The sequence below is a fragment of the Tachysurus vachellii genome, chromosome 2 (assembly GCF_030014155.1).
Source record: "Tachysurus vachellii isolate PV-2020 chromosome 2, HZAU_Pvac_v1, whole genome shotgun sequence".
Taxonomy (NCBI): Eukaryota; Metazoa; Chordata; class Actinopteri; order Siluriformes; family Bagridae; genus Tachysurus; species Tachysurus vachellii.
In genome coordinates this window covers 13,868,603-13,883,418 of record NC_083461.1, presented here as the reverse complement: position 1 = coordinate 13,883,418, position 14,816 = coordinate 13,868,603, and the positions used below count along the sequence as shown (strand labels likewise).

The 14,816-nt window shown below is 35.6% G+C and overlaps 1 protein-coding gene across 1 annotated transcript; it reads left to right on the top strand.

The window, feature by feature from the left end:
- The first annotated feature begins 2,248 nt into the window (after positions 1-2,248).
- On the top strand, positions 2,249-14,729 carry entpd1 (ectonucleoside triphosphate diphosphohydrolase 1). The gene is made up of 10 exons (XM_060857726.1): positions 2,249-2,539; positions 9,436-9,563; positions 9,789-9,906; positions 10,123-10,273; positions 11,465-11,624; positions 11,879-12,091; positions 12,178-12,435; positions 12,547-12,657; positions 12,748-12,885; positions 13,004-14,729. The coding sequence occupies exons 1-10, from the start codon at positions 2,524-2,526 to the stop codon at positions 13,211-13,213; spliced, it is 1,503 nt and encodes a 500-aa protein (XP_060713709.1). The 5' UTR covers positions 2,249-2,523; the 3' UTR covers positions 13,214-14,729.
- The last annotated feature ends 87 nt before the right edge of the window (positions 14,730-14,816 follow it).

The following is a 14,816-nucleotide window of genomic DNA, read 5'->3' as shown; positions in this document are numbered from 1 at the left end:
ACTTGCAGCTATATTCATTTAAAGTGTAGCTTATAGTACATAGAAAAGTGGGAAGACTCACTCAAGAATCATGTATCAGGAACTTGAGTGGCGTGTTGTGAGATGCTGATTCATGTATCATTTCTCTGAGATTCACAACAAAAAAATGATTCATACCTGATTTCAATCTGATTTGATATTATAAAATGTTGACTATTTCACCCCACAATACAAATACTTTTATTTTTGAACATGAACACCAGGCACCTAAACTACAGTAATTGGCCATACAGTATGTGGATGTCATACCTGCAATTTATGCTAATAGAGAACAATATGGTTTACATTATTTATGTTTCCATGATCCGAACACTTTATCCTAGGGATGAAGCTTTCTGACATTAATTAAAAAGGTTAATTCTGTTCCCCTTTTGTAGTCCATATGTTTTCTCCAGAAGGAAGCTGGCTGGACATGTTTATTTTCATGAATTATGCATATTGTGCAACAGAGACACCAAGTGTGTTCTAAATATGTGAGGTCAGTTATGTGCCATTCTGTATGTCCATGTCTTTTAACATCATTTCCATGATTCCATGAGTTCTCATCATTCTAAAAATGCCATAATGACAGATCTATGCAGGCTTCTATTCCAGTGGTCTCAAATAAACACACAGATATTAGACGGCCTCTTATTCACACTATAGAAGTAATAAAGAAATAATAATATAGTATAGGATACTATACCTATTTTCTATAATGATAACTAATGATAATAATAATCATAGTTATATGATCATTTGATACTGATAATGATAAATATATTTTCCAGCTCTAGGTTCACATCTTCTACTGACTCATTGTTTTTGATCTCAGAAACACTGGAGAGATGTAAAAGATGGGAAACCAGTCCACTTCAGGTCAGTATGCACACACATTCCCATCTACTGCCTGTTTTTTGGAATTGGTATGAAAACCAGATAAAACACACATAAAGACAGGTAGAAAAAATATTTAAGAAATAATTTAAAATAAATTATTTGATTACAATTCAGTTTGATAAATAATTTGAAAACTTGTATTACCAAGAAACTGCAAAGCACAATTTCTTCTGTCCTAAAGGCTTTCCTGTGTTTCAAAACTGAACAAAAGTTTACTGGCTATAATTAAACAATATCATCACCATCTCAAACATTTTTTTTGGTAAATACCCAAAATTATTAAAGAAAATTTTAAATGAGAATTTTTTAATGTTATTTTTTATGTTATTTTTTATGTTTTTCATGTTTTTTTTTGTTTCTTTGTCTACTTCCTTTTTTGTTCCAAAGGGTATACATACGTTACCATGCCACTGGCAGTGCATTTTAAAGTAAATATTTAAATTGAGACAAAGTTCATGAAAATGACAGTGAGAAGTGGAGAGATGAGTATCTTCTTCCTTAGATTTCCTGTTTCTGTAGCATTGCAAAGAGTGAAACTATTCATTCCCTTTTTATGTTTCCTTCTTTTAAGCTGAACATTTAATATGGGAACCGAAAATGCTGATGAAAGAAATTGTGCCTTCTCTCTCTGTATCTTTGACACCATGCTCAATGTCAATCTGTTTGTAAGATACTGATAATGTACCTTTAATATGAACAAGAGAGTAAATGATTGTGTCTATAATACATAGGCATAGAAAGATACAGTAAACAAACCTTTCTACCATTGTTTATATGAAACTGCATGCTGAATCCACCTTTCAGTTCCTGTGTGCTTTTAACACTATCTAGTGTCAGCACTCTTTGTATCTTCTGTCCTCCCTCAGGACATTACATAATGATAACAGAGAAAATGTACATGGACAATGGCTGTAATATAATCTTGGAGACAGATTTTTACAACAGTGTTAGATATTTTATCATAGTTATGACAATATAAATACAGTATAGTTGAAAAAAAAAAAAAAAGAGTTTGGAAAAAAAACTAAACAAACATGCATTTGTGATTGATGAACCCTTGGCTCAGGAGTCAGGCCTGGTACAACGCGAATCATGGTGAGACAATACCAGCTAGTGTGAGAGAGAGAGAGGGAGAATGTGTGTATTATTAATTGAGGATGGGGGAACCAAGTTGACTTTCTTTCATAGTTCTGATAGTCTGTCTTTCTTTCCTTTTTAGATTCTATGTGCTTCTCTTTTACAATGCACACACTCACCCACACACACATTATTTAGACACACATACAAATGCTCCATTCTAAGCTAGACATTAGCGAGTAGACAGTGAGATAGTGAGCTAGTGAGTAGAGGTTTGTGAGAGTGCGAGTGAAGGAAGGGAGGGAGAAAGCTGGAGGCAATCCCGCCCACTCTTGCCCTCGACTTATAAAGGACCTCAAGAATGGAAAAGACCTGCTGAGAAATACAAGCCAACAACTGAGATAAAAGAGGGAGACCCAGAACGAGAGAGAGAGAGAGAGAGAGAGAGAGAGAGAGAGAGAGAGAGAGAGAAAGAGAAAGAGAGAACGAATAGAGGAAACAAGAAAGGACTTTACAAAAGCTGCACAAATGGATGAACAGCAAGGTAGGGCATGCACAACCTTTTTCACACACACATTCTCGTGTATGTGTAATCTGGCTGGTAAAACGTAATTATGATTGGTAGAGGAAAGGCCACAAAAAGCAGGGGGTTAAACTGAGGTTTTCAGGTTTTGCTTGGATCCAGATGGTTTACAGATGATTTCATCTGGTCTGGAAAAAGACTTGCGGCCTTTTTCAGAACACTAAGTGTATATCTTATCCAGATGCTTTATTGTCTAAATACCACATTTTACTTTTTGGACAGGATGTACTTCATTTTGCATTAACCAATATTTGAGAAATAAATAAATATAGGAATTCAATCAGTTTGTGGCAAAAGATCAATTAAAAATAAGGAATCAGAATGTTAAACTACATTTTAACAGAAAACATTACGTAGAAAAGGACCTAGAAACACCTTCTAAAGTTTGCATCTGCTTAAGAAAACTTCAGCACATAGTGCTCAGGCTGTATCAGTCAACCTGTGAGTCTATGAGAAAATAGGCTGTTCTACTGGAAGCTATTGGAATGGTTTGCACCCAGCATTAATGCATTAGGGATTCTCAAAGACATTGAAGTACATCAGTGGATACTTGATTTAATATCGTCTTTCCATTAAGGTCAGATGAGCAGGTAATGGAGGTTATGGAGCTCCTGTAAAGGAATACATGATATAGTGAATGGGCCTCTAATGTGTCCATACTTGGCTGCTGGGCTCAGTCCAAACAATTGTGGCTGACAAGGAGTCTGGGAGGGGGTAGGGAGGTTTCTTTATTGCTGGAAATGCTGAAGTCTGAAACTATAACAGAGGGGAGAATGAGAGAAAAGACTGTTATGCAACACAAAGGTTCCCTCTGCTAGTGCACACAGGCCATCTGGAAACCTAGAAAGCCCACAGAAGACAGAATGCTGGCAACATTTTCAACTATTGTACATATTAAAGTGCAGACAGTTAATTGTGATGTTCCAAAAATTGAATTAACCTAAAAGAGGACATATTAAAAGTTTGGGATTTAATTTCCCATTCTCATATTGTAGGATAGATCCATCAATAAGCCCCTTATTTAACTATTCTGAGAAATCCGGAATTCCAGACTTTGGGCTGTGAACTTCCCTTATTATTCCAGTCATGTGTCATTTGAGGAAGTTCCCCAAGAGGGGCCCGGGTGATTCCGTTTTAAAGAGCTTTGGTTGTTATTTATGACAAGCAAAGCTTCCCTGCCCAAGAGGAAAAGCCTACAGGCAAGCAAAGCCCATACTTTACACACTGATTAATGACCAAAATGAATATAGCTGTCAGTGATAAATTATGGACAAATTATTAAAAAATGGATGGTTGGGTTTGTCTAAGCAGCGCAGTGCAGCGCAGTGCAGTGCATACAATCATGCAGATACAGGCCAGCTGTGTAATGTTAGGTAAAGCCAGACTGGTTTGAGTATTTCTATAACTGCTGATATGCTGGGATTTTGCGCATAATATTCCCTAGATTTTTCAATAGACTGAAACAACAGAAAGGTGCCATAAATAACAAAAAAGCAGACAGTGAGCAGCAGCTCTGCAGACGGAAGAGCTACGCCTTGTTGATGAGAGAGGTCAACAGAGAATGACTAGTCTGGTTCAAACTGACATGCTACAGTATCTCAGATAACCACTCTGTACAATTGTGGTGAGCAGAGTATCTTCTCAGAATTCACAACACATTGAACCTTGAGCCTGATGGGCTGCAACTGTAGAGGAACATGTGAGGATACACTTCTTTCAGCCAATAGAGAGATGATGCTGCAGTGGGCACAGTCTCACCAAAAACTGCACAGTACAATAGTAGGAAAATGTAGCCTGGTCTGATGAATCTCAGTTTTTGTTGAGATACACAAATGGTAGGATCAGACTTTTGAACCAACAACATGAATCCATGGACCCTTAATGGTGTAAGGAATCTTTTCCTGGAGCACTTTGGGCCAATTAAAAACCAATCAATACCCATTTGAATGACACAGCCTATTTGAGTATTAATGCTGATCTTGTGCATCCCGTCATGGCCACAGTTTACCATCTTCTAATGGTTACTTCAAACCTGTGGGTGTGGAAATGTCATACTTGTGTGGGTGACATGTAAAATCACAAATCTTTCACATTTAGCATGACATTTTAAGCCATCAGGTTAGATAAACCTGTGAAAGCAGACAATGTGCTGTTAGACGGCTGCTGGATTGCTGAAAACTGTTGTTAAAACGTTAAAGGTTTCAATGTAGATAAAAATACACAATATTCATTAGCATGTTTATGTCTATGTAGACGAAAGCTTAACATCAATTTTATTTAACAAATTCGCAAATAATTGCATGCATCCTTATAACATAAGCTCAGACATAATAATAAAAAAAAAAAATTAACAAAAACATTAACAATGACTAATAAAATGTTGTTTCATTTGTAATCACTGTTACACTGTTAGGAGCTACACTCTGGTACTTATTTGCTCACAATAGCAGAATATGGTGGTACCACAATTTAAGTTAGAAGGAGCATGCCCTTTGTAACTATGCCTTTGTAAAGATGGAGGTCGAAATTCCAAATGCATTTGAAGGAAGGTTTGAAATCACAGGCCTGCTGTTTTTAGGAATTAAAGTGATTCCTGAAAAAAAAACATTTACTGTAAGCCATTCCATATTTAAATGTGTTGACTGAAGAGTGAAGAAAATGTAATTTATCATGTACCCCAGAGCTTCCTGCAGAGGAAGTGTTATTGAATCATTATCCTGACATTGACTGTTAAAACAAATTAAGGAGTGTGCCTGCTAAAAAGTGAGCCTCTATAAGTCGTAGTTTGAAAGTAGTTAAACATGCTGTATCGATGCTGTTGGTTTTGTACACTGAAGAATGTTTGCATGAACATGAATGACTATCATTGGTGACTTTATCACCAGAAAGTTATTTCAAATTCTCAGGACTCATATATATATATTGTTGGATCATTTTATTAAACTGGATCCTTTTAGATAACTGATAGCCAGAAAGAGTTTACATGTAAGAAAGTATCTTATTTTGCTGTGGAGACATGGCCATTGTGCTTTGATGACATCATGGAAAAGTGGCAGGGGGGTTGTGTTGCATGTGTAGCTCGGTCTTGCAGCCATTAGTCATTTCAAAGCGAGACCACACAGCACTGATTTCCTTTAACTGCACAAAACTCATCTGCCATTATCTGCGTAGGTATTTGTCAAGTTTTAAAAAAATATACCTTGCACTTCCATCTTGATCCTAAGGGAAAGTTTTCCAAGTATTCTTACCTTTAACTAAAGAGCCAGAAAAAAAAACACATAAATACAACTGCCTCAATAAATTCTTTAAAACAAAATAAAGCACTTGTTTGAAAGCAAAACTAAATAGAACACAGAGTGTTAGCATCATAAGTGTGACCATATGTAGTCCCACATGGTCAAAGCTTTCTGATCTGATAGAAATCATGTAACATGGTTTTCCCCAAGCAGACCACCCAAACATGCACCTTGCACAGCAGTTGTTTTTTTCTAGACATTACTTTTTATCTGTCAGCAAAACTTGTGCTTGTGTCGTTTAGTAAACACAAGATTAATAACGATGTTCAAAACTAGAACCTTGTTTTGTTTCCTCCACAGACTATTCCACAGACATTATCTTAAACATAATATAAACAATGCATTCCGTAATGCAGTGAGTGTGTCACTCTGACTAACTATGACACCAAGAGCTTGACCTACCCAACATAATTGACATATATCCTCTTCACTGGTGACATCACTCATGCACTGAACATGATTATTCAAACTTTATTACATCTTCAACCAGACGATTACAACAGGACATTTTGGGTGATTCATCACAGGTCCATAACATTTATTTAAAAATGTCTAAGATTCTTTTAAACTCAGTTGATGACGCTGCAATAAAGCAGCATGCTGAGATCATAGCCTTAACTTTTAGTCAAACAGCTTAACTCAGTGCAGTGGGAAAGCCGCATGGGGAAGTTTAGTGATCAGGATAATGTTTGTGGTTAAAACAGATGACACATGTCTAACATAAAGTGCAGACAAAAGATAATAATGCAAGGTTTTGTCAGCCTGAAGAATAGATTACTGTGTTGGCTCAAGGCCTCAATTTTGGTTAAAGGTATACTTTGAAACACCTCCATTAGACCTTCATTCACCCTAACGTAATTTCAAATATCCGGACCTTGTATGCTGCCGCCGCCTCCTCTTCTCTCCTCTCGAGGTCATTACAGATTTTATGATCATGTAAAAATTGAGTTACAGAGCTCACAATCTGAATCCTCATTGAATCAATCATATTCTCCTAAAAGGTCCACTCTGATTTTGAAATCCATTACCACTGTCCACAATTTTCAAATTTACCTAGCAACCAGTGGGTAGAAAAAAAAAAGACCACTAGAGACCTAGAGACAGACTAATGATGAGACCGACTGTTGAGTTTTTAAGTTCCTATCATTTATATAAAAAATAGCAATTATTTATTTTACCACAAATTGCCAGTGATAAGATTTTTTTTCTAATTTAGTTAAAAATGCCACATTATGTTTTTTCCTGCATATTTATAGTAAGTGTTGAAAGAAGCTAGTTCTATAAGAGGTTATAAATGTCAGCTTCTCTGTTTTCTTACATTTGGCATGAATAAGATAAAAGAGCAGCTTGTCATGTTACACTGAAAACCTTCTGCCCTGAAGTATTAATAAATATTATCTGTCCTCTGAATCTTTCAAACATCTGACAGTGGCATTTCTTTCAGAATTGCTAAATAACTTTCAAATCTGCTCTCAAACAAACAAAGCACAAACCCCACAAACAAATGTTGCTATGGAGAATCTGACTAAATTGTTAAAGCAGCAATAATACATTGAGAATAAGCTCACTGATATAAATCTATGCAGTCATCAGTACTTCCAGTGAAGCTGAGAGTTTATTTTAAAATAAATCAATGTCTCTGGACAAATCAGAATTCAACAGACATTGTGACGTAATATATATATATGTTTATTTATTTAGCCATGAAGTGAAATAGCCATGTATTTCAAATAAATGTATTGAAATACTTAATAAATAAATGTAAAATATTCTTTATTCTAGATGAGCAAAATAATTCAGTTCCTTCAAACTGCTGTGCTAAAGTAAACTTTTTTTTATTTTTTCTACAAAATACGTCAGGGACCATTTATCATAACAGTGTTATGAACATGACCAGAGTTTGACCTGAATGTCATAACAGAGAGAAAGAATAATGTCCATATCCATTTTAGTAAGAGTGTTATTGTTATATAAAACAAACTGTGAGTGCAATGCTAAATCTGTCCAATTTTAGTAATTAGTGCTTTAAGGAACTACTGTAGATGTATTTATAATAGATCCCCTTAACTGTAATCCTACTCAACTATGGAAGGTATAATGTAGGATCTACTGTTATTTACTTTGGACTTTTGAGACATATTATACCACAATCTATGGATTGCACTACCTCAGCCAAATGAGGATAAGTACAGACAAGTCTTACCTATGATGCACATATCCGGCTATGCCTTCTTCAGTCCCAGACACTCTGGCTTTCGACTCTCTTTGTCCATTTTAAGACACAGTGGGGTGAGAAGAGCAAAATTTATAGGAACTACAAATTCCTGTTAATGAACTTATATAGAACTACCATAGGAAAAAGAATTAAGGACAGATTACATACTCAAAAAGGGTGAGCGATTCCTGACTTCCTTTTTACAATGTAGCTGAAAGACATTTCTTTTTTGCCATGACATCAACAGATGTTTGTTTTCACTTTCTCCATAGTAATGGCTTGGATCAATTTCAAACAAGAGTTTGTTACTGATCTGCACGGGAATCTTCAGGAATTCACAGAGATTCAGTAGGAAATTACCATTCCCAGAAACATGCTTGCTCTGGAATCACACTGTCTTTGGGAAATATTGCATAGTATATTATAAGTGGTCAATGATAATATCGTAAATGTTGAGTAACTACTCATTTTTCTGAGGAGCAAGTTAGCATTCACATACATTAGAGTACCACAGTTCAGTGCTCTAGAGATTGCTGTGGTTTATACTGAGATCAACTCTATTGTTTTGCCTTGTAAAGTAAGCACAAATAATGATAGAGGTCTGGGTTATGGGAACAGATAGAGATCCATGTTTTGTTAAACTATAACTGCAGTATGACTTGTAAAGGTCTTTAAATGCATTTTTGAGAGCATGTATTACAATAACACATACTGTAGCACATGGTCTTAATACAGCATTTTAATACTTCAAACTCTGCAGTAATTGGAACTACATTAAAGACATCATTCCTAGCTGATGCTATGAATAATTGCTTATTGAAATATTGCTTACTTTGGTATTTGGAAAAATAATAACCTGCACTTTGCTTACACAGCTGTAGGACCATTAAAAACTAAAAAAAAATAACACACACACATAGCTATTTCTGTAATTAGTACAATGTTTTTAATGATATGGTTGTGAAAAATCAAAGGCCAGACCAGATCAAACACAGAGCAGAATTCCCCATCTTCTTTATCTAAACACAGGATAGCAGCAGTAACTGATATGGAGTAGATATGTAAACAGTATGATAGCTCATTCTTTATATGATTTTCCACAAAGCTCACAGACCACATAGATTTATTCAGGTGTCCGTTTCCCAAAATGAAGTAATTTAGTATTATTCAGATGGACATTAGCCAATTATTATCCATTCAAAATAGTTAAATAAAAGAAAAAACGCTGAGAAATGTCCTAAAACCAAATCCTAAAGTTGGCATAATAAGTAAACCATAACATGGGTTTGCAGTTATTGGTTATGTACAGCTGATATCAAGCCCTCTCTTCTCACTGTCTTTTTTAGAAATGAAAGTCAAGAATCCGTGGCACAGGCCACACATCTTTCTTGTCGCTTTTGGTATTTCAGTGGGAATCATCATAATGGTGGCTATTGCAGTTGTACAGAACAAACCTCTACATCAGAAATACAAGGTATGAAAGCTTGCTTGGATTCTTATGTAGGATATCAAATATTTATATATCATTCAGAACTCATGCATGGATACTTTCACGAAATACACACACAAGTTAATATTTACAGTACATATTCGTAAACATTTTCTAATGATGAGTGTGGCACGTTCTGGCAGTTTATAGTCTTGCTAACAATATCCAGATTTAGATTTTTCCTATTTCATTTATGCCTGTGCTTTGAAGTATGGGATAGTCCTTGATGCCGGGTCTTCACACACATCTGTATATATCTACGAGTGGCCAGCTGAGAAAGAGAACAACACTGGCATGGTCAGGCAGAAACATGCGTGCAGTGTAAAAGGTAAAAGAGAACACTATATTTATTATCTGTTCCCTTTTTCAAGGGAAAGGCCTTCCATCTTGATTAAAAGGTTGCATTCTTTCCCATAAGCAAATTATATCCAAGCAATAATAAATCCACAATGCTCCAAATGTCTCTTTTCTAAGAAAGTGCTCTGTGTCAGAGTTTCCTTGAAAGTAAATCATTCTTCTTTGCAACTGACACCATTTTTAAAAGGCAAAGGGATATCCAGTTACTCAGGGACCCCAGAGAAGGCTGGTGAGTCACTAAAGGAGTGTATGGATGAGGCCAAGAAGACCATACCTAAACAAAGACACCAAGAAACTCCTGTATACCTGGGAGCCACAGCAGGCATGAGACTACTCAAGTAAGTATATCTTAATATCATCAAAATATTTCAATACAATCATTATGTGTAGTATACTTCAGATCACTGGGTCTGATGATCCTTGGCAGAAAATCTATTACTCATTGATTATAGGTGATCTACTATAGTAGGGGAAAATGTGATTTGTTGTTACAGTTTGTTGTAATATTAAATACAATGACTTGACAATAGTCAACTTTTTTTTAATAAAAATTAAGTGTCTCACACAAAATAAATAAATAACATTTTTTTTTTTTTTTTTTAAAAAAGTAATCAAAATTACTTTATTAGTATAATTTTTGACAACCAAATTTATCATGGCCTTTATTGTCACTTTTGATATTTATAATAATTTAATTAACTAAATTCAAGGGAATTTATTGAATTTTGATTTTTCAGAAGATTAATTCTTGAATAATGTAGACATGGATTTCAAAAGCTGGTGTGAAAGAACCTGAGTGTTCTGCACAGATCCCTGACCTTAACCCCACCTTAACACCTTAGGGATGAACTGAACAGTTCAGGGGCAGGGGCAGCTTGCAATCCTGGGATTTGAACTCACAACCTTCTAATTAGTAATCCAACACCTTAGCCACTGAGTTACCACCTCAATATAGATTCTAATACTAATGCAATTTTTAGTAGTCAGGCAATTTTTATGTGTACATAAATACCCCGTGTATTGTGCATTCTTCTAAATGTGCACAATGACACATGTCTGGATCAGTAATTTGCACACACGTTGCATCGTACAGCTTTAATCTGTACTATCAGGTAACAAGTGCACTTGCACTTAAAAAGAACAGTAGCACAACAAGTAGAATTATCTCATTTACAGACTCACAGGTTTGCCTCAAATCAACTGTCCTGTTGCTAGAGAGACGGCATTTTTAAACAGAACTCCATGGTGTTCTGGATATACAGATATACAACAAACCCAAGTGACAACCAAACCCCTGATCTGCTTTATTGCTAATACACTAATGACACAATGCTTTAGCTTTGTACACCAGCACACTAGATTTGAAAGTAATAATGCCTGTGAGTTTCTAAATAATAAATAAATAACTTGCACCTTGTAAGCTAAAGCTGTTGTGCTGGAGTATAGTGCAGAACAGCATAATGTACCAATTTATACACTTACTTGTACTGTAGCAAATAACTATAGGTAACACTGTGTGTGTTGTTAAGGATGGACAATGATATTGCCTCCGAAAAGGTGTTGGCGTCTGTGGAGACGTCTCTTCAGACTTATCCATTTTCCTATCAGGGAGCTCGTATCATTACTGGTCAAGAGGAGGGAGCTTTTGGCTGGATCACTGTCAACTACCTGAGTGAAAACTTCATAACGGTAGAGCAGCTATTCCAGTGTTTTATCTTTTGTTTTTGGTGCCTGGTATACATTAATTAATATTACAGACTTCAACAAAATGTAGTTGATTGCATCATTGAGGAGAATATGCCATTAGTCAATGTTGCAACAATTTTTAATTAGTTGGTGCACTTAGAAAAGCACACACACACACACACACACACACACACACACACACACACACACATATTTGTATTACACTATTAAAGTGTGTGTATGTTTTTGATTTGCAGGCTTCAGGGACTGTGGGAGCTCTTGACCTAGGTGGAGCATCTACTCAAATCACCTTTGTGTCTGGACAGGAAGTGGAGTCTCTAGACAACTCTATTGATTTCCGCCTCTATGGAAATGATTATCGTCTTTACACACACAGTTTCCTTTGTTATGGAAAGGACCAAGTGCTAAAGCTTTCTTTGGAACAGCAAATAAAACCAAAACTTGATGTGGTGAGATATTTTAGATAAATGAGTAAATGATTAAGACATATTAAGCCAATCTTATATTCTTGTACTTTCATCTGTTCTTTCCTAAGACAGATAACATAATTCTGGAGGACCCTTGTTTCCATCCAGGCTACGAAATGAATAAGAGCTTTCAGAGTGTTTTTGACAGTCCCTGTGTCAAAATGGTTACCCACTCCAAGACAGGACAGACTTTCAAACATAAAGGCATTGGCGATTGGAAAAAATGCCAAGAAGCAATCACGAAGGTTTTTAATACTTCTTACTGTCGTTATTCAAGATGTTCCTTTAATGACGTCTTCCAGCCTCCTGTGAAAGGAAGATTTGGGGTAAGGATCTTCAGAAAACAAGCTGGGTACTTGCACTTATGCATAAAATCAATGGCACTGAGAAATACAGTCCATATTGTAAAATGTAGCTGATATGTATTTGTCTTTTAGGCATTTTCTGCTTACTACTTTGTCATGAACTTTTTAAATGTGACCACTGATAACAGCTTAGATGATGCAAAAAAAAAACTGGGATCTTACTGCACCACTCACTGGAACACTGTAAGTCCTTTCCCTTCAAACCCAAAAAAAGCATTAGTCTGTTTATTTCACCATTAGAACAATTCTTATATTGAACTTTGTCCACTACAGTTAAAGCAGAAACATCCTGGAGTGAAGGAGAAGTATCTTTCAGAATATTGCTTCTCGGGTACCTATATCATAACCTTGCTTGAAGATGGATATAAATTCACACCTGAAGACTGGAAAAACACTAACTTCATCAGGACGGTATGCAAAAATCACAAAGCTGTATTGATTGGGTTTAAATTTGGTATCCCAAAATGGCTGATTTTGGCTGTCAGTGTATGACAATGTCAGTGTGTGATAATGTTTTGTGCTTGTGCAGATTAAGGACAGTGAAGCTGGCTGGACGCTGGGTTACATGCTGAACCTGACAAACATGATTCCTGCTGAAGCGCCAGACACTCCACTTCTGCCATTTGGGGGCTATGTCTCACTCATGCTTGTCCTGTCTCTCCTGATTTTTGTCTGTTTAATACTTGGTTATATATTCTTCCGCCGACCATCTGGCCCAGCACATAAAGAAATCATTTAGCCTTTAACAGGGACTGACATTCTACTCTCTGCCCTTATGGAACAAATATTTCTGAAAAATTAAACCTGTGGGACTGATAACCATCTTTTTATGCTCTTGTCAAGAGTTTTAAGCTGTGTGATTTAATAACAGGTCAGTGTAAGATAATAGAGACTCTATACCTCAAGGTGACTAAGGCTGAAATCACGTATTTGAAATCTTCTTGAATCGGAGGACATGATGTTAATATACATTTCTGATTTCTAGACTTTAAAGGCTGATTTTAAAAAACTCTCAGGAGTAAAGATTATAACTGAAATTACAGAAGGCTGTAGGCTTCATCTAAAAGAAAATGCACTGATATGTATATTGTGTGCCTTCAATCCTTATGAAGAACCCATATTAATCCTTGCACATACAAAAATATTTTATGCAAAATGCAATATAACTGCCTGACAGGAAAAGGCAGGTGTTAGCAATGTAGCCCTATAGCTATGTTACAGCCATATTTACATTTAATGTACGTGAGTAGTTACAGTATTAATTCATTATAATGTTTCTGCACGCACACTGTTTCTTTTGCTGAAAAACAAGTTACACTGTTAGACCTGTTTCATTTTTCTGTCTTTTAATCCAAATATATAGTGTTTATACTGTATGATAAATATAACAATGATAGAAATTCAAAATGGCAGACTGTTTGGTCAAATGGAGGCACATTCTTTTATAAGCACTGTGTACTGTCTAATGCTATTTTATTCATGTGGCATGTACTCTATAGACCAAAGGTATGGAAGCAAGCAAGTGCTTTCTGAAGCTTCATGTGTGTTTTTGCAATTAGGTAACTACCAGTAGACAACAATCTATTGAGATCTAGTATAACCAAAGATTTTTCCAAATAATCCCAACTCTCAACAATTCCAAATTATTTAAAAATGTAATATGATTTAAGTCATATTTAGTTGTACATGACTTCCACAGACATTAAGTCAAATTCTGCTTTTTAAAAATGTTAGTGTTTCTTCCAAACATTTGGCATATAGTGTCCATGAAGCATACTATATATATATATATATATATGGCATATAGTGTGTAATAGATACAGATGGGTGACAATATATAAAGCATTTTAATAAGATGCTGGCTCACCATGAGGAGCATGAATGTGCCTGGGCATAGATGCTGCTGTTAGTGTGTTCGAAGGATGAACAGTATTGAATAATATTACCTCAGCCAGTGTAGTGATGGAGAACACAGTCTAACACATCAGTCTCTGAAGGCCATAGAATATTATTTACATAATTGTTATACTCATCAAGCCATTCAGTGAGCCCTCATACTCTGCATACACAGTATACACAATAGAAACAAAGTTCCTTAGTTTCTTTTGTTCTTTATTTTTAGCTGTTCAGCATGTCAAAGTAATAAACAGCTGTCATGCCTTACAAAGGTTTACAGTGAGCCACAATTCCACAGGAATATAATAAATACACATTGCCACTGTTATTGAAATATATAATATGAATTATTGATTTGATATTGGTGTCCGTGGTTATAATGTTTCAGATAAAAGCTGTAAAATGCCTACATTTATATATATATATATATATATATATATATATAT

Bases quoted from the DNA above. Each gene is read 5' to 3' on its own strand.
- entpd1 (XM_060857726.1), top strand. The intron at 9,564-9,788 runs GTATGAAAGCTT...TGTGCTTTGAAG, and splicing joins CTCTACATCAGAAATACAAG to TATGGGATAGTCCTTGATGC. The intron at 12,658-12,747 runs GTAAGTCCTTTC...TGTCCACTACAG, and splicing joins GCACCACTCACTGGAACACT to TTAAAGCAGAAACATCCTGG.